General features: G+C 33.2%; 4 protein-coding genes across 5 annotated transcripts; 2 read left to right on the forward strand and 2 right to left on the reverse strand.

The window, feature by feature from the left end:
- On the forward strand, positions 1,302–7,889 carry LOC107635474 (AUGMIN subunit 5). Of its 2 annotated transcripts, XM_021122089.1 has the most exons (11): positions 1,302–2,129; positions 2,687–2,889; positions 3,013–3,229; positions 3,559–3,700; positions 3,780–3,953; positions 4,461–4,670; positions 4,988–5,173; positions 5,885–6,044; positions 6,447–6,642; positions 6,815–6,947; positions 7,201–7,889. In XM_021122089.1, exons 1-11 carry the CDS (start codon positions 1,606–1,608, stop codon positions 7,327–7,329), a joined length of 2,274 nt encoding a protein of 757 aa, XP_020977748.1. In that variant the 5' UTR covers positions 1,302–1,605; the 3' UTR covers positions 7,330–7,889. The 2 variants fall into 2 exon arrangements, with proteins under 2 accessions (XP_020977748.1, XP_016194438.1); XM_016338952.2 differs by having other exon boundaries at positions 2,687–3,229.
- Positions 8,223–9,906, reverse strand: LOC107635475 (60S ribosomal protein L30). The gene is made up of 5 exons (XM_016338953.2): positions 9,748–9,906; positions 9,502–9,607; positions 8,928–9,029; positions 8,553–8,621; positions 8,223–8,440 (listed from the first exon to the last, which is right to left on the reverse strand). The coding sequence occupies exons 1-5, from the start codon at positions 9,766–9,768 to the stop codon at positions 8,400–8,402; spliced, it is 339 nt and encodes a 112-aa protein (XP_016194439.1). The 5' UTR covers positions 9,769–9,906; the 3' UTR covers positions 8,223–8,399.
- LOC107635476 (proline-rich receptor-like protein kinase PERK9) lies at positions 13,317–15,242 on the forward strand. Its single transcript, XM_016338954.2, has 2 exons — positions 13,317–13,577; positions 14,146–15,242. The coding sequence occupies exons 1-2, from the start codon at positions 13,415–13,417 to the stop codon at positions 14,994–14,996; spliced, it is 1,014 nt and encodes a 337-aa protein (XP_016194440.1). The 5' UTR covers positions 13,317–13,414; the 3' UTR covers positions 14,997–15,242.
- Positions 15,407–17,723, reverse strand: LOC107638161 (F-box/kelch-repeat protein At3g23880-like). Its single transcript, XM_016341328.2, has 2 exons — positions 16,661–17,723; positions 15,407–15,629 (listed from the first exon to the last, which is right to left on the reverse strand). Exons 1-2 carry the CDS (start codon positions 17,683–17,685, stop codon positions 15,590–15,592), a joined length of 1,065 nt encoding a protein of 354 aa, XP_016196814.1. The 5' UTR covers positions 17,686–17,723; the 3' UTR covers positions 15,407–15,589.

A 19,496-nucleotide genomic window follows, 5' to 3' on the forward strand; every position in this document is an offset into this window, starting at 1 on the left:
TGCCAAACTGCCAATGAATTGGCTAAATTGGGACACAGTTATCCTAATTTTTTTAAATGTTATTTGTACACTAAAATTAGTTATTAAAATCAATTATTAATATATTTGTGTATAAATATATGTATGATTTAATTTATTTTTAACGTGTATTTATATTCCGACATTTATTTTACATTAATAACTAACTTTAGTAGCTGATTTTGATATACATGTAGCATAGTCTTTTGTTTTAATGTTACTTAATATAATTTAGTTGCAATTTGCAGCCGATTTTAGAGGGATTTAAAATAATTGTATAATTTTTTTTTATTCTTGCTACGTTAAAATTTAATTGATAAATCTTTATGAATATAACTAGGGGTGGCAAATAGTGAAGTCCGCTCCGTTAGAAGTCCGTTTCGCCCCGCTTAGTGAGACGGTTATAGAATCCCACCCCGTCCCGCCTAATTGCGGGTTGGCGGGTTAAATCCGTCAAAAAAATTTTTTTTTTACTATTAATTACTAAATATAATATATATAATTTCACAACCATATTAATAAATTTATAATTTCTAAAGGCATAAAAATTACATTTTTTATATTCACAAATATTAAAGTCTTTGTAATTATAAAATATCTAATAAACATAGTTATAAACCAAGTTTTCATCCAAAACATAAGTATAAATATTCTCTCCAAAGCAAAATAAATATAATCCAAAACATAATTATAAATATTGTCTTCAAAATAACATAAATATAATCCAAAACACTCAATTTTTATCTTCATACTCTTGTAAGTTAGGTTGGGACAAGTTAAATTTTGGCAAAAAAATTGCAAAAATACTCCCTCACTAAAAAAAATTAAGCCCGGCGGGGAAACCCGCCCCACCCCGCCAAAGCTCACCAAAGTCCGCGGTTTAAGCGGTGCGGATTAGGCGGGCTTTTACTATTTGGCGGTCCCAATTTTCAAGTCCGACCCGCCTTTTTGGCGAATTACGCGGGTCGTCCCGACGAATTTAGACTCATTTGCCACCTATAAATATAACCAAATTAAAATTTTTGTTTTAATTTTATCCAAAATTCAAGACACTAATGGGATAAAACAAATAATCCTATTATATATACATAAAAATTATCCACAAAATCAACTATTTATATAAAATAGATATCTAAATACAAAAATAAATTAAACAATATATTTATTTATATATAAATACACAATAATTAACTTTTACTATTTGCATAATATTTTTTTTTTAATTCATTTATAATAAGAAGCATTTCAAATTTCCCAAATCAATTTCCATTCCCCCTCCATTTTGCAAGAGGTGGACACCACCACCATCAAAAACCAAAACCATTTCCAATTTTTTCTTTTCAAATTTCTCGCACCCTGGAAACAAAAAAGAAAAAGGCTTTGCTTCATTTCTTCATTTTCAATTATCAATTACACTGCAAAAAAGTGCAAAAATTCAAAAACAATCAACATCACAGTGACTCGCTCTTTTGCTTCATTAGCTTCCAAAGTTCTCAGATCCACTCTGTAACTACCCTTAACTCGATCGAGTTACCGAGTCACGACTCAGCCAGATGCAACCAACACTATCATAGAATCTTCCTCACAATGCAGGCCACATCGCCGTCGTCGTCGTCGAGCGCCGCTGCTACTGCCGCCACGCCGGAGGCCATACTCGAATGGCTGCACAAGGAGATGGGATACCGCCCTCTCGCCGGCGTAACCGCCGGCAAGTCGCACCTTCCGTCGGTGGAATCGCTTCGACGGATTTGCCGCGGTAACATGATCCCGGTCTGGAACTTCCTGATTACGCGTGCGAAGTCGGAGAAGACTGTGCAGAATATCCGCCGGAACATCACCGTGCACGGCGGTGACGGCCGCGGAGGAGGTGGGAGGGAGGAGTGGAAGGGGAGAGCTGGGGGAGGCGGAGGGAGGAGGAAGGAGAGGATCTCCGGAGGAGAGGCGGAGACGAGGGAGGCGGCGTTACAGGAGCGGGAGGCCGCGGAGAAGGAGGTTGAGAGGCTGAGGAACGCTGTGAGGAGGCAGAGGAAAGATTTGAGGGCGAGGATGCTTGAGGTTTCGAGAGAAGAGACCGAGAGGAAGAGGATGCTTGATGAACGCTCCAATTATAGGTCCACTTCTGTTTGTTTTTGATCTTTACATTTGTATATTTTGTCCTAATTTCTGTGTATTGTGCTTGATGATTGTTAGAAAGGAGAGAGGACATATTGGATAGCAGAAAAATTGGTAGAATTTGCCTTACCCTGATTTGTGTGTGTATATGGAAAGGTCAGGGAAGCCTTGTTAAGGACAGTATCTGAGATGTAAGTAAGGTAGTATAATAGCTAGTGATAGAGATGTGATTTTATGATTAGAAATATGCGTTTAATGATAAGAAATTAGAATGTAATATGATTTATGATTTCTGTTTAAAAAGAAGGTTTATGTACTTTTGTCTATGCTGGTGATATGTTTGAAGCAACAAAACAGCTGCAACAACAAGCCTTTTCCCCATTGGTGTGATCAGCTACATAGATAAAAAAAAGATGCCATTATGCCCTCTCATATACTGTGTCTATAGAATATAATATAGATGATATGTGGGAAAAATAAGAATGAGATTGTGGTGATTTATGCCATTGACTAATTGAAACAATGGAAGTGTCTGAGTTCCTTGCTGATTTTGCAGGCACAAGCAAGTGATGTTGGAGGCTTATGATAGACAGTGTGAAGAAGCTGCAAAAATATTTGCCGAATATCATAAACGTCTCTGTCACTATGTAAATCAAGCATTGGATGCTCAACGATCAGGTCTTGATTCTTCTGTTGAGGCAACCAACAGTTTTAGTGCTAAAAATGAGAAGGAAGCCGTTTATTCTACTGTTAAGAGCGGTAAATCTGCAGACGATGTCATTCTCATTGAAACCACTAGGGAAAAGAATATTAGAAAGGCTTGTGAATGTCTTGTAGCTTACATGGTTGATAAAATACGGAATTCTTTTCCTGCTTATGAAGGAAGTGGCATTCATTCAAATCCTCAGGCAGAAACAGTAAAGTTGGGGTTTGATTTTGATGGACAAATTCCAGAAGAGGTTAGAACTATAATTTTAAATTGCCTTAAGAGTCCACCTCAGCTGCTTCAGGCAATTACTGCTTACACTTATCGGCTGAAAAGTCTAATCTCCAGAGAAATAGAGAAAATTGATGTTAAAGCTGATGCAGAGACCTTGAGGTATGGGAATATATGTATTCCTATTCATCACATTCTCTCGGTTCTTTTGTTAATATACTATTTGAATTTTGACCTTTAGTTGAAACCTTAAATCATTGTTACTATATTTTTGTTAAAAACTTTTCTTCAGTCTGAAATACAAAATTGGCAATGCATAATGAAGATCCATAGGTGATTTAGTACCCATTCTGACCATGACCAGAAAAATATCAATAGTGTTCACGTAGTGATTGGAAGCACTTTATGAATGTTCCGCTAGTTTTATATTAGCAGTAAGGAAATACTTTTTGTATAGCTGTTATAAATTCAAACTTGAATCCTTCAATCAGGTACAAATATGAAAATAACATAGTGATGGATGTTTCCACTTCTGATGGGAGCTCTCCTCTACAGTATCAACTTTATGGCAATGGAAAGATTGGAGTTGATGTGCCTCCAGGAGGAAGTCAAAATCAGCTTCTTGAGAGACAGGTCTATATTCTGCCTTGAACTGCACAACTTTATCTTCATAAGGGAAATTACTTAGCTAGTGTTCTATCTCTGTTTACAGAAAGCTCATGTTCAGCAATTTTTGGCTACCGAAGATGCATTAAACAAGGCTGCTGAGGCAAAGGACTTGTCCGAGAAACTTATGAAACGTCTGTATGGTGGCACTGATGTTCCATCACGCTCAATTGGTATTGGAAGCACGTCTCAGAATGTTGGAAGTCTTAGGCAACTTGAGGTCTTCTCTTCAAAACATAAAGTCCATTAGTTACATTTTTACCTTGATAGAAAGTGTTACAAAGTATCATGTGCGCGCACACGCAAGCGCCCCCACATCCCCTCCTAAATATCTTTCTAATTAGGGAAGAATTGATTGCTTTTTAAGTTTTCAAGACATTTAACATATGTATTTTTACTTTATTTATTATTTTGGAGAATGTTTAGGAATATTTTTTAGATACTACATCACTCATCTAGTATTTATTGTTGTGGTTATTATGACTTAAATTGGGTTTAGCAAAAATGTTCAATTCTAGATACAATCAAATTCTATATTCTCCATTTAAGGCAGGAGAAATAAGAATTTACCACCTTCTATGTTTCAGGGTTGATTGAATCCTTGGTTATTGCATTTTCATTTAAATTATTTAGGATCCCATTTTCATTAACTGATTAGATTTTCCTATTTAATTTAGGAATTTAAGCATTTAAATATTCCATTTCTTTATATGGTTCCTGTTTTCAGCTTGATGTTTGGGCCAAGGAAAGAGAAGTTGCTGGTTTAAAGGCAAGCCTAAATACCCTGATGTCTGAAATACAACGCCTGAATAAGTTGTGCGCTGAGAGGAAGGAAGCTGAAGATTCTCTGAAAAAAAAGTGGAAAAAGATTGAAGAGTTCGATGCTCGAAGATCAGAACTTGAGACCATATATACAGCATTACTTAACGCAAATAAGGTAAGATTCCACTATTTCCATATTTCCTGTATAAGTGAAACTCTGGTATCTTTATTGTTCATCCTTGGGTGGTGCTGTTACCTTGTTAGAATCCTAAGATTATCACTTTTTCCAACTTAATTGGCCAATATTTGCATTGACTATTGAGATGATGGATATTAGCGAAGTTTATGTACAGTGTTGGTACTTGGCATGGAATTCATATCCCTTGCTTCTGACACATTGTCTTTTTGCAGTGTATATTTTTTTCCTGTTTCTATTTTTTAGGGAAAAATAGTGAATTTTTATTTTACCCCCTTGTTAATCACATATTGCAGGATGCTGCGTTGTTTTGGGGTCAGCAACCATTAACTGCTAGGGAGTATGCTGCAAGCACTATAATTCCAGCATGTGCTGCTGTTGTTGAGACTTCAAATAGTGCAAAAGATCTTATTGAGAAGGAAGTGTCTACCTTTTGTCGGTGTCCTGATAATAGCCTCTACATGCTTCCTTCTTCCCCACAGGTTTATAATGTTTCAACAGAAATTTTTTCCCCCACTTGTTTGTTGATGCATGGTATTTGATAGATGGAGTTTCTTTTTGATGTCCCATCTTGACATTTTGGTATTCAAAGTTCTGAGTTCATTGAAGTTTAAAACAAGGAACATGAATAAATAAAATCAAGAAAGCAACAAGAGTGATCAGATACACCTAACTTTTCTTAACACCTTTAGGAACATGACTCACTTAAAGATATGTTCATTATTCAGATAGGCTAAACTAGTTGAGGGGTAATTTTTAGGGTGGCCATACTAGAAGAGATAGAATTAGGTATGAGTGCACCTGAAAACACTTGCGGTTGCCCCTATTGTTGAGTAGATAGTGGAATCTCGGCTTGTAGATTCCTCTGTTGAACAAAGGAAACCTATAGAGGCCCTGGTAAGGAGAGTGAACCAGATAGATGAGAATAAAAACTTAGATGTAAAGGAAGACCTAGAAAAACTGTAACTTGAATTATTAAAAAAAGACTTTTGATATAAATTGTTTATACAGATATAGTTCATGACAGAAGATTATGACTTGGCTTGACCCATATAGAGCCAACGCCACCACCTAGTGAGTGGGAAAAGGCTAAGTTTGTTGTTTTCTTGTGGAAAGAGTTGCATTAGGTATTTAATCGTCTCATATTGTGTCGTGCTTCAACATAACTTTATCTTCAATACTGGTTCACTTAGGCACTGCTAGAAGCCATGGGGGCCAGTGGATCATCAGGACAGGAAGCAGTTGCCAATGCAGAAATGAATGCAGCGATTTTAACAGCAAGAGCAGGTGCTCGGGATCCATCAGCGATTCCATCAATATGCCGTGTTTCAGCCGCCCTTCAGTATCCAGCTGGTATGTGTATTACTGTTTTGCATTCCCAATTGACTATGTGAGATGTCTCTGATTATTAAGTGTTTTGGAGACTTGGAGTTAGGATCTCATGCATTATCAATTATGTAAATTGTTTTGGGTGAAATAAAATTGTCACTTGAATTTGAGGTTGGTATGATGTGATCAACATAGTCTATTTTATTGACTTTCTATCAGGTAATTCCTATAGCATGAGTAAATAGGGTATTAACTTTGTATAACAATATATATCTTATTTTTATTGTTTCAAGTCTATGTATTACTGTTTCATGTAATTTGAAGAGAAATTGTAAGGACTTATCATGTGCTTTGCATAAAAGCTATATATATATATATATATTATAGTGTGGTAAATTAATCTCTTGTTAAATGTGGGGTGGACAGGCCTGGAGGGTTCAGATGCTGGTCTAGCATCTGTGTTGGAGTCCCTGGAGTTCTGTCTGAAACTTCGTGGCTCTGAAGCTTGTGTGTTGGAAGATTTATTAAAGGCTATTAATCTTGTTCACATTAGAAGGGATCTTGTTCAAAGTGGTCATGCTTTGTTAAACCATGCTTATTGTGTTCAACAGGAATATGAAAGGTAAATATTGTATCTAACCCCAGAATTTGACATGTAAATTTGATTTTTCTTTTTTTTTATCAGTTAATTGGAAGGTCAGGATAACTTACCTTTTCCATCCTTTTCAGATTCATACCTTCAGAATTTGAATTCTCTTTTTCCTTCTTTATTGACATTTGATGTATTGATGCAGGACAACAAATTATTCTCTGAGTTTGGCTGCAGAGCAAGACAAGACTGTTATGGAGAAATGGTTGCCTGAACTTAAGGCTGGTGTTTTGAATGCTCAGCAGAGCTTGGAAGCTTGTAAATATGTCAGGGGTTTGGTGAGTTACCACTGTTATTATTACTGATCAAGTTAATATAATAATTGAAGTTGAGGTGAAAAATTATAGAATGGGTTCATGCAGTTTCCAAATTTCTCTCTGGAAAACTTTCGCCACAATTTCCTGTTGCATATTTGTTTAGCAAAGTGTCATACACATGGATGAATAAAGAAAATTCATCAGAATTGCTGGTTTTTTTCATATCCCTTTTGCAATTTCCATTTAAATCTCTGATTTTTAACTTTTTATGCAGCTTGATGAATGGTGGGAGCAACCGGCATCGACGGTTGTTGACTGGGTGACAGTGGATGGGCAAAATGTTGCTGCATGGCATAATCACGTCAAGCAGCTTCTTGCATTTTATGATAGAGGAGCATCATGAGTAACATGAATGAGCACCCTTAAGGCATGAACTTTCTGAGGATTCCCATTTGTCTAAACACTTCCCACTTTGTTGTCGCCATTGAAGACTTCATATCCTCCAGCCTCTGCTTCGCATGCCGTGACTGGGAATACCTTTTCTGGTAAACTTACCTTGAGATGGAAATGGGACTGCTCTATGTTTCTTGATTGACAAGAGACCACAGGCACAAGAACCTCATCCCTACTTCCCTTGCCCATTTTATATCCAGAAGTGTGATTTTGGTTGGTTTTGGAGTTTAGGTGGTGGTTTTGATTGTTCCTTTCACTGAATGTGATTAACAGCTAGTGGCAAATGGCAATGCAATGTTTTATTTTTGAAGTTGTAATTTAATTTTTTTGTTTAGCCAATTGAGGTTGAAGGCATTTTCAGCTCCATTTACTCTATATATATTGTTTAAGTGGTGTGTACAATTTGGTAATTTTAGACTATATTTTAATTTTGCTAAGATGATGTAATAGGCTGAACTTTCAAACTTAATCAAAGTTCTACAAACTCAGGTTATAGATAAGCTCGTCATGTACCTGGGACTAAACTTGATGCTTAAATTCATTCCAAAATAAAGTTTATTGCGCTTTATTGCTAAGTAATGTGCATTTTGGTATTCGGAAGTGTTCATAATCATGTTCAAAAATATATAATTCCAAACGACGCAAGGTACTATACGATTAAACCATTGATTATGAACACTAGAACTAAACATATTCATAATCTTGTTCTGGCATGTGATCAGCCTTCGGTCTAACTTTATTATGTAACAATGTAACATACTTGAGTTTTCATCAACTAAACAATTTCCGGACTTGAAAATTTACTATCGCCATGTTGCACGTTATGTATGTTACTCAGAAATATATATCGAAAAAATTTGATGGTAAAATTACTCAATGCGTATCTGCTAGAATGTAGAATCCCAAAAGCAATGCAACTCATACAGAATAGCTTAAAACTAAATAAAACTTTTCATATAACATTGTCTGAACCAACTGAAAACAGAACATCGCGAGCAAAAAAAGACTTCGACTCTACTTTTACTGTTCGCCAGGCAGTGTCTTAATGATATCAGAATCACCTGAAAATAAGATAACAATTAACAATCGAGTCATTAAAAACCTAAATAAGCATCGCTGGTTTGTTATCATATATTGTGTGGAATTTTATGTGGTCATGGAAAGAAATTATACCAGGATCAATAATGCTGAGGCAGCACACTCTGTAATATTTTCCACATGCAGTTCCCAAGTCGACATTGTCTGAAATCAACAAGAAATAATTTGTTTAATAAAAACAGAAAGAAACAGGAACCTAAATAATGTGAGTCAATCAACAAATTCCGGTAGACATCAACCTAAAAAATTGAGAAAAAGGGAAACAACAAGCTCGCATCATGTTCCTCGGAAAATACCATGTGCTAACAATCAAAATACCAAATGCTCACAGTAATAAAAATATCCATCAGCTACTCGTTATAATTTTACATCAACTGACGTGACTCTAGAGGCTCGAATTCTAGCTAACCTTAATAACACAATAACATTAGAGAGAGATTTATAACTTACTCCCATTGTAATGATGGACTCCAACCTTTGCCAACATGGCATAGTACTCTATTTCTGACTTCCTCAATGGTGGGCAGTTGTTAGCGATGATAATCAATTTCCCTAAAACCAAACCAAGAACAATAACATTTAACCAAATCATTTCAATTAATATATAAAATTAGCAAAGGAAACAAAACACACACATACACACACACAAAAACAGATCTTCCCCAATAACTATAAACAAGCTATAGTTTTCATACATCAAAATAACCACAGCATACATCTAAGCGTTTAGCTAAGGGCACATGTTAGAGTTATAAATTGAGAAAACTTTTATTGAAAATACAAAATATTAAAGTTTTCAATGTTAAAATAAAAAATTTAAAAACTTCTAATAGTATTCATCATTTCTACACTCACAGAACCAAATCAACTTAAATTTTGACCATTAAAAGAACCCTTAGCTCATAACATACTAAAGCAATCCAGATTCTCAAATCCCACAAATCAAAGCTCCATTTTTAAAAGGAGAAAAAAAAACCCTAGCTTCTCAGCAGAGAAATAGCGTTAAAATAAATAAAGGGAATACCTTTGGAGCTTCTGAGAGATTTGAGAACGGTCTTGTAACCGAGAGTGTACTTGCCACTCTTCATGACAAGTGCGAGTCTGTTGTTGATGCTCTCATGAGTCTTCTTCTGCATAATATCAAATTCAAACCACACAAACAATGTCATTTTAGAATCTCAAAACGCCAAATCAGAAACCTTTAAGCAAAGTAGCAGATCAACAATTTCCAGTATGCACAGAGAGAGAAAGAGAGGCAGAGAGAGATTACGGTCTTCTTGGCGGCCACCATTGTTGCTGGACTCTGGAAGAGACAGGCAAGAGAGCAAACTGTGTGTAGATGGTGATGCAGAGAGGAAGAAACCCTAGCTGGTTGAGGCGACAATTGATATTTATAGTTTGGTTAGGGTTTTCGTTTTGGGCCCAAGGTTTGCTAACCTAGGGTTTTGAATTGGGAATTTTGGATGCCCAAGAGCTTTTAGTAAATTGGGCTATACGTTGTCTTTTGGTCCCATTCCCAAAGTACTTTTCTCTAAACCATACCCAATAAGTTTTATTTGAATTTAACATGTAGTTTCATGACCCTGACCAAAAAATAAAAACATGTAGTTTTATGACAAAAATTCTAAAGTTCCATTCCAGAAAAAAAGTAAAAACACTTTTTGTTACTGAATTACATCGCTCTTAATAGCATCTATCTATTCTTAATATATAAAAGTAAATATATAAATTTACCCACATTATTTTTAAGATATATTTCTCCTTTTATTAATATCATGTCAGCAACATCACTTTCAATTTTTGCCAAATCAACCATTATTTTCAAATTAACAAAAAAATAAAATATACAAAATTATATATACAAGTAAAAAAATATATATACAAATTAGGATACAAATTTACCAATAACAATAATTAGAAATTAATAGTGTCTAACCAAATTTGTAGCTTACAAAGACATTAAATTCATATCCCTATATTTATTATATCTTACCGTTATAAACAATACAATAAATTTATAACCCTAATAATTAATTTATTAATTTTTATAAATAACTCATTAAATGTAATAAGTATCCATATTACAAATATCATAATAATATTATTAATTATAATAAATTTTACGTTACAAATATTCAAATTCCATACTATTTGAACTACTTATATAAGTATCTTATCATTATTCTTTCAAATAACATCAAATTTAGCACAAAAAATTTATTTTCGAACTACACAACATCTCAAATTTACTCAATAGAACATCATTCTTTGGACAATATCACTAAACAAACAGACAATTAGTTTATCAAAGTTCGGGTGGTTCATCTATAGAAAACATTAACACCCACAAATAAAAATAAGTCTCTTTACTTAGAAATGATTATATTAGATGAAAAGGTACAAAACAAACATATTTATTGTATTTTTAAATTGAATTTAAAAAATATATCTTAATTATTTTTACTTTTTATACTTTTTATATTATTTTATAATACTTTATATATAATTGTATTTTAATATCGTTAAAATTATATTTCTTTTAATATGCTATTAATTGTTCCTTTTTAACTAATTATTAACTATGATTTACTAATACTGCAAGGAACACATCTTCATATAATTGTGAAGAGAAATGTGATGAACAAATTCAAACATTTGTTACAAGAAGAAAAAGTCTATACTATAAAAAAATTAAAAATAGAAAATGCAAATGATTTGTATAGGCCAATTAAAGATACAATGAAAGTAAACTTTTTACTCACTTGCGCATCGCGCGAAACAGATCTCATTTCAAATGACATAAATTTTTCCTTTCTATCTAGAAATCTCAAATTCGAGTCTCACCTGTTATGATAAACAAAAGATAGCACTTTGTTTTCAAAACACAAAAACAAGGACAAACATAAGAATAAGGAAATGGAATTTGTGGTGCAATATGTATTTTGGAGAAACTAAAATAAAAATATCAATTTGATTTTATGTATATAATTTATTGCAATTTAAGCTGGATCAATTTTATTTATTTTTCATTCTAATTCGCTTTAATCTTTTTTGGTTTGAATTGAATCGATTTAAACCCTTTTTCTGTGAACATGCTGCCCATAGTTTTTTTTTGTATATTGTAAACTATCAATCTTAAAGGAAATTATTAAGTGTGCATTTTAATATGATTATGAAAATAATGCTACACCAGAAAATGCTGCTGCAAGTGACCTCTTTAATTAAAACACACAAAAGGAAAATGAAGGAATTACTGGTGTCTCTGAACATTAATTGAAAAAGAAAAAAGCCCGTGAGGATAACGAATTCCTAGAATTGGAGAACTACTTCTATGACTTTGAGAAATTCTTTTTCATATTTCATAAGAGATGTTTTCATGCAAGTTAAGTTAAAAAAAAAAAAAAAAACAGTTGTCTTACTTTATGGAGAAATCATGTTATTCAAGAATTCATAATAGTGATACAAATATTTCCAAAATATTTCTTAATAATCAGTGCTTAAGAAAATCTTAACAAAACTACTCAGGCTGAGTTGAAATCATTCTTATAGATGGCTTAAATTTCATTTATTCTAAAAGATACCTAACTAAACACGATAGGTTTAAGTGTATTGTAGTGTGAGGTAAATAGAAGTCCATAACATTTAATATAAGAGGGATGATAGAGGCTCAGGAGAATTTATTATTTTTAGTCATCAGTTAGTCAACAATATTTAAAAGTGTGGACTAAAAATATGTTGTTCGACAACTAGACAAAAGGTATGTTGGCTTAAGAATATTCCCATCAGAAATTTATTGATAATTTGATACTATTTAATTCTTAAGAGTAGTAACGAGTTGATTGTTAAATTAGCAAATTACAACTTACATACAAATGCCTTGAACAACAATCATACATAAACAGATGAACTTATGAGTTTGATCTCTATACTATATTGACATCAAATACATGGGTTTCCAAACATTTTTGTGTCATGAATTGTTATATATACTCACTTTTTTAAGATAGAGAATGAAACTTAGAGTAACTAAGTCTATCATTCAATGTAATGCAAAATCGAAATGAATGAGTTAGTTTATTGGAATTTAATTTTGATGTACTCTAAAGTATTTTTATGCATGTTTTTAATTACGTAATGTCACGTCAGTAATAATAATTATTTTTTTACATTTACTCAGGATAAATAATCATCTAAAAAAACATATATGATTAAAAGTACATCAAAATTAAACTTTAGTTTATTGTTGGAAAAAAATGAATAAAAGAAAATTTTTTATATATAATAAAACAATGATATATACAATACATGGAAATCAGCATCATGGGGGTGCTTACATTGTCAGTATTTCTGAAAGTCAAAACTAGCTTTAGCTCCAAATGTGAATCCAGCAAGGACATGCTTTCTTTGTGTTCTTTTTTCATCAATGTCATGACTTGCATGCTCACATTTTATGGGGCTTACTACCCTTAGACCTTAGTCTCGTGAACCAACAGGGTCCCAACCGTACCCTTTTTTGATGTTCATTTTGTCCATACCAACAACAAAGGAACAAATTTCCAAATAAATCATACACAAACTAGCAGCTTCCTCTGTATCTAACCTTTTATCCACCCCTTCCAAATTACTACCTTCTTTCCAAGCTGTATTTTGGTGGGAAAAACAAACTACATTTACTGCATTTTAGTTTGCAGTTGACTTGTTTTTGCATGATAGGCATAAATAATGTCATAGTCATCATAATTGCCTTTATTGTAGACAGCAAAGAATGAACAAAGAATAGAGATAAAGTAACAAAAGAAAGAGATAGATAAGAGCATACTTTAGTTGTTTATATATAGACTCTAACTACTTATAATTTGGAAGGCATCACAATATTCACCAGTTAGACTATACTCATAGATAAGAGTCTTTTTCTTGAGAGAACAAACATTAGAATTATGTCTTGGTTTCTTGTGATATTGTTACTTAGTCAAATATGTGGTTGTTGTCTTTCTGAGGCTGGCCATGACAAGAAACCTTCCTCAGCTGTTGTGGTTGGCACTGTTTATTGTGACACATGTTTTCAACAGGATTTCTCCATGGGTAGCCATTTCATTTCAGGTCCATCTCCAACTTCTTTATTATTATTTGGGTTAGGGGTGGAGGACTTCAAAATTGATAATTGATTTTAATTATGATTTGTTTTTCAATAAACACCCAAATTGGCTGGAATTTCAGATTGGACACTTTAGTTTGTAATCTGTTGGATAGATTGGTGGTCCCTTCATCATTTTAAAGTGGAGTAATTTGTCTTAAAGTGATATTTTCTGAAACCTAATTGGCTTAAAAATTGCTAGGGATTTTTTATCCGACACGCATATTAAAAATTTGATTGAAAGCGACGAAAGAACTAATTTGTTCGACAAGAGTAATTCGAGAATTTTTAGAGAATAAAAATTTGTTGGAGACCGAAATGTCTGATCTGAAATTTCTTGGAGACTAATTCTGATATTTACTCTTGGTTTTTACTTACTAGAGGTAATTCTTGCCTTTAGACATTAGAATTTTGGGAAAAGCAAAATTTAAATCATTATACACCAAAATCAGTTCTAACTAAAGGTTGTATTATTTTCAAATCTTCTCTATTATAAAGCTAATGTTATATAATGTCTTATATTCTTGTGTGCAGGTGCATCAGTTGCTGTAGAATGCAAAGATGGGATCACAGAACCAAAATTCAGGAAAGAAGTGAAGACAAATGATGCTGGAGAATTCAGAGTTGAACTACCTTTCTCAGTGAGCAAACATGTGAGAAGGATCAAAGGGTGCAGTGTGAAACTTGTAAGTAGCAGTGAGCCTTATTGTGCTGTGGCCTCAGCAGCAACTTCATCTTCGATACGTCTCAAATCAAGGAAGCAAGGATTACACATATTCTCTGCTGGTTTCTTCTCATTCAAGCCTCTTAAACTACCAAACCTATGCAACCAAAAACCAAGTCTTCAAAACACAAACAAAAACGTTCTTGGTTCTGTCAAAGAATTCTTTCTTCCTCCAAATATTGACCCTTCATTTCCATCTCCATCTCAAGATCCAAACACACCTGGTTCTTTTCTTCCTATTCTTCCTCCCCTCCCTACACTACCTAAGCTTCCTCCATTGCCACCCTTGCCGCCTCTTCCGGGAATATCAACACCAAGGCCAGATAAGACTAAAACTTCTAGAAATGTTGAGTCTTTAGATCAGAAATTGGCTGCACCAGAAGACTTTATTTTACCTCCTAACCCACTTCTACCACCTCCTACTGATTCCAACCCATTTCAACCACCACCATTGATCCCCAACCCGTTTCCTAACCCGTTGCAGCCACCGGCTGCCCCACGTTTCCCCACCCCATTTCAACCTCCACAGTCACCATTCTTTTCACCGCCACCAGTGCCAGGGTTTACTACTCCATCACCCTTTCCTTTCTTTCCATTGCCCCCTTCACCTAGCATCCCTGGCGCACCACCTGCTTCATCTACAAAGGATGCATCTCCTTAATTGGACATATATATAGCAGCTCAGCTACTCATGCAATCATGCAAAATTTCTTTATAAATAACTCCTTCCACATGATCTCTCCTCATTTTAATTTCGATATGGACAATGGTTATATGAATAATATATATATTGATAAGTATTATTGGAAAAGATTAATGGACAGATCAATAAATTTATGAATATGGTAATGTCAGAGGTATAATATTGTAAATTATTATGATGTGTACAATATTGCACATTAACAGATATGCACGTTGCAGTGTTTGAGCTGCTTCTTTGGACTGAGTGTCTTATTTGAAGCAAGGTTAATAAGAAGAAATCTCTGAAGTATGAGACAAATTAACTTCTATTCCAGTTTAGAAGCTCAAAGTCTCAAACAGATATGGTTTTCAACATAAAATTTTGTGATATCTTCACAGAAAAATTGAACCAACTTGTGTCAAAATCAAAACAAACACAACTCCACTTCCGTTCTTTTCCTACCCCAAAACACTGTCCTTAAATTATTACTAATAAAGCAAGTTAACCATGCTCCAATCTAAAGTCTTGCAACCAAGTAACATGTAACAAGTATTTTGTACTTGTATCTAAATTCATTCTTGCCTCACTTTATTTATACAAAAAATGTCCAACCTGTAAAAAAATAATTTAAATTAAACCGATTCATATAATCAAATTAGAATCAGCAACATGGTTGTTTCCTAAAAAGAAATGGTAGAGAGCACTAGGAAAGCAGAGAGACATATATAACTGAATTTTCTGCCGAAAATTTGAGAATCTATTGCCAAAAGGAATCTAAATAAATAAAAAAATAACTATTACACTTGTTATTAAAATAAATCTGAACTTGTTGCATGCATTTTATTAAGATAAATATGACAGAAAAACAAATTACATTTTTTTCTTTGACAACCCTCTCAATATTCTTTTGTCATCCTATTTTACCAACAATTTAAATTCTTCTATTACAGCAAATTCACAGGATCCACACTAAGCAGAACTCCATAGTTACAAAACGCTCAATTTCCTTTCATGAATCAATAATGTACTTCACTGGAAAATGGTAATCTTAGCATAATTTCTTCTTAACAACTCAGATAAGGAGGCATCTTCTTTGGTATCTTCCACTTGTTCTTAGTTTTCAATGTTCATAGCCTTTGAGGTTCTAAAGGGTCTTCCTAGTGCAATTAAAATTGATTAATTTTGAATCAAATTCAATCTCATTATAATTTTGATTGAACTATTTAAAATTTTGAGTGTCATAAAGTTTTAAAATAAAAATGTTATCAATGTTTCTCCTTTTTGAATTCTGATATATTATAGAGAGAGAATAGATATGTATCAGTGTGGTGCTGTACTGGTTGATATATAAAGGAACATAAACTATGACCAAAACAACAATTTATTTATGCCAACAATTCATCACAAGCTTATGAGAACTCTGAAATAAAATTTATCACTAGGATATCTAGTAACCTATTTACCACACCAGATTAGCTTATTCAAGGAAATAGCACTGCAATACAACTTAAACTTTTTTTTTCCTTCAATAAAAGAAAATATATTATAATAAAAAACATAGCTACTTGGAACTTGGAAGTGACAACAAGGACTCAGTAAACATAACTAGAATTGGATCATTATCACAAGGATTTAGTACACACCTTCCCCATGCTTGGTTGTTGCTGAGTTTCATTAGCTCTCTGTTATTGCCTCTTCTGCATACAACTTCATCACCACTGTCAGCAAAACACAAAGGAATCACACCTCTATAAAGAGGAAGAACAATATTAAGTTTAGTCCATGATGATTCCACTTTATATTCTTTCATCACCCATATCTCTGGCGCTGTGTTATTCATTATCCACATTCCAAAGCATCCTCCACCTCCCATGAGGCTTAACTCACAATTCCTAGTATCTTGTGGGTACGGTAAGGGAAACATTGATAGAGTTTTCGTCGCGATATCAAAGGCAACAATTACAAAACTATGCTCATCATCACTGCCAGTATGAATCGCCAACCAATGAATAGCTTCATTGTAAACCAATCCTAATTGACGATGAAGAGGAAAACAAGGGAAAAAGCGATCACCACCCTCAATTTCTTTCCATGAATTGGTTCTAAGAGAGAAAAACTTCCACCAGGGTTTCAGCATAGCCTTAATGGATCCAATGACTATTAAATAGTCATCAGTGGAATTTTCATACCCGACACCACCACAAAAGAAAGACGAACATGGAAAATCCAAATTCCAGAAATCGAGATCTGGATATGCCACTGCTGTATAAAAATCAGTTACCGGGTTCCAAAGAATCAGCATTGTGTCATTCTTCAACAGAATGAAGCCTCTGCATGAACCGATAATCCTAGTGCTTTCATGCTTACAAATTGCATGAAGATGAACCCTATAATCATGATGAATTGATGTTCCTGCTATTTTTACACGATAAGCGTTAGAATAATCACCGGATAAATCACGGGACAAATATAAGAGCTTATTATTAATATTGTTGGTAAGATCGAAATGCGATTTTGCAAAGTGGGAATCAGATAACAGAGAGAGCCATTGCTTAGAGACGCATTTGAATCGAAAAACGGACTTCACTGGTAACCTTAACAAAATTCCTCTTAACAATTCCGTTGGGAGATCCATAGGAGAAAGCTGCTGCTTCTTTAAAGTGTCCATTTATGGTTTGTTTCTGAAATGCAAATGAATATATACAGTCATACATACATATAGATAAAGAAGACCAATGAGCCCTTAAATAGACATCAAATCTGTTGTGGATTAAATCAACAAGGAGCTGAAGTTTAATTAGATTTTGTTTAGACAATTCAAATTACCTATTTTTTTATTTAAAAAAATTAATTTTTATGTTTACAAATAATTTTACAATTTTACGCCTTTATCCAATTATGTAACGATACATCGGTAAAAATAACACAAATTCTTTTTCGTGTGAGAGAAAGACGTGTATCACAGGATGGTGTGAGAAGAGAAGTGTTTTACGTTGCTATGGATTACACAAATCGGTGCTTCTGATTTTTTTGTATTGTTTTGTTTTTTTTAAACAAACAATCACAAATCGGACAGTCCGATTTGTGGTTTAGAAAATAAAAAAAAATTAATGTTAAAATCGGACCCTCCAATTTTTATTTTCAAAAATAAAAAATTTAAAAATACAAATCAGACCTTTCGATTTATCATCACCTTTTCCATACAAAGAACTCGCATGGTTCGAGTTCTTCACACTAAAACTGAGCAAAAGTTGTCCCACACATTAGTGTAGCACCCCAGGAACTCATAATCATGCACAACACAGACAAAGTTTCCATAACAAAAAATTGAGCCAAAAAATAACTAATTGATATTGTCAATTTGTCACGAATATAATTATACGACCATATAAAATATTTTACACTGTCAATATATTAAAATTAAACTCTTTTAAAAATTGATATAATTTTATTTTATACATGGATATAGGTTATCTTTTTGGTGACAATGGATATTTGTTATTTATTAATTATCATCTATTTCTATAGATATAGATAATATGTCATAATTCAAATTACAACCATTTAAATGATTTTGTATACAAATAGAAAATCCAATTTGGATGATTGTGAAAAGGTTTAACAACAAAAATGGTATTTTATGGAATTGGTAACAACATTAATTTTCTTTTTTTATTAATTTATATGTTATTTTTAACAACATTTTATATTTATTTAATGAATTAAGTATATATATGAATTCTATATTTTATGGGTTACATCTATCATTTCGTCGATAAAAATGTGTCTCTATCAGTAGAATTGTACATATGTCACGTTTTCTTCCACTCTAACATTGTGTAACCAGTAATGTGACTATTTAGGGTGTGTTTGGCAAACGCGTTACAAGAGAAGAAGCACGTTTAGCCTTCTTGAAAGCTTCAATTTTTGGTTTGGCAAATTTTTGATTCATGAACGCATAAATGATTTTGCTTTCAAAACCATGGTTTTTAAGAAGCTACAATTTTAAGCTTCTGCGTTTCACCAACGGGCTTCTAGATATCAATACTCCATCTTTATTTACCTTTTACCAACTTTATCCTTTATGCATGTTATTATATTATTTATGGAATTCTTATTATTAACAACATTTATTTTACTATAATTCATTTTGATGCAAAGATTGCCAAACATAAATCAAACACAAACTTACTTTTCATCAAAATCAAGTTTACAAAATCAATTTTATTCAAACTCCCGTTTGTAAACTATAATCCAAACACACACTTAGTGATTAAATGAATATTTGTTTGATATTTTTAAATTAAAATTGAGATTAAGATTTTTTTTTTTATTTTCATCCTCCCTCCCTCATTCCATAACAAAAAATTGGAAAAAAAAATTGTGGAACCCTAATGAAGAATAAATAGTTACAACTCAACAAAAGAAGAAACTCATATTCAGAGACGGATCTACTCTTACGGATATGGGGCAAGCACC

Source organism: Arachis ipaensis, chromosome B04 (assembly GCF_000816755.2).
Source record: "Arachis ipaensis cultivar K30076 chromosome B04, Araip1.1, whole genome shotgun sequence".
Classification (NCBI taxonomy): Eukaryota; Viridiplantae; Streptophyta; class Magnoliopsida; order Fabales; family Fabaceae; genus Arachis; species Arachis ipaensis.

Coding starts and splice junctions, on each gene's coding strand:
- LOC107635474 (XM_016338952.2), top strand. CDS start 1,606: ATGCAGGCCACATCGCCGTCGTCGTCGTCGAGCGCCGCTGCTACTGCC. Junction 3,954..4,460: donor GAAGTCTTAGGCAACTTGAG/GTCTTCTCTTCA, acceptor TCCTGTTTTCAG/CTTGATGTTTGGGCCAAGGA. Junction 6,643..6,814: donor GTTCAACAGGAATATGAAAG/GTAAATATTGTA, acceptor GTATTGATGCAG/GACAACAAATTATTCTCTGA.
- LOC107635475 (XM_016338953.2), bottom strand. CDS start 9,768: ATGGTGGCCGCCAAGAAGACC. Junction 9,608..9,747: donor TGGTGGCCGCCAAGAAGACC/GTAATCTCTCTC, acceptor GATATTATGCAG/AAGAAGACTCATGAGAGCAT. Junction 8,441..8,552: donor CCTCAGCATTATTGATCCTG/GTATAATTTCTT, acceptor TCTTATTTTCAG/GTGATTCTGATATCATTAAG.
- LOC107635476 (XM_016338954.2), top strand. CDS start 13,415: ATGTCTTGGTTTCTTGTGATATTGTTACTTAGTCAAATATGTGGTTGT. Junction 13,578..14,145: donor GGGTAGCCATTTCATTTCAG/GTCCATCTCCAA, acceptor TCTTGTGTGCAG/GTGCATCAGTTGCTGTAGAA.
- LOC107638161 (XM_016341328.2), bottom strand. CDS start 17,685: ATGGACACTTTAAAGAAGCAGCAGCTTTCTCCTATGGATCTCCCAACG. Junction 15,630..16,660: donor AACAACCAAGCATGGGGAAG/GTGTGTACTAAA, acceptor ATTTTTTTACAG/GTTGGACATTTTTTGTATAA.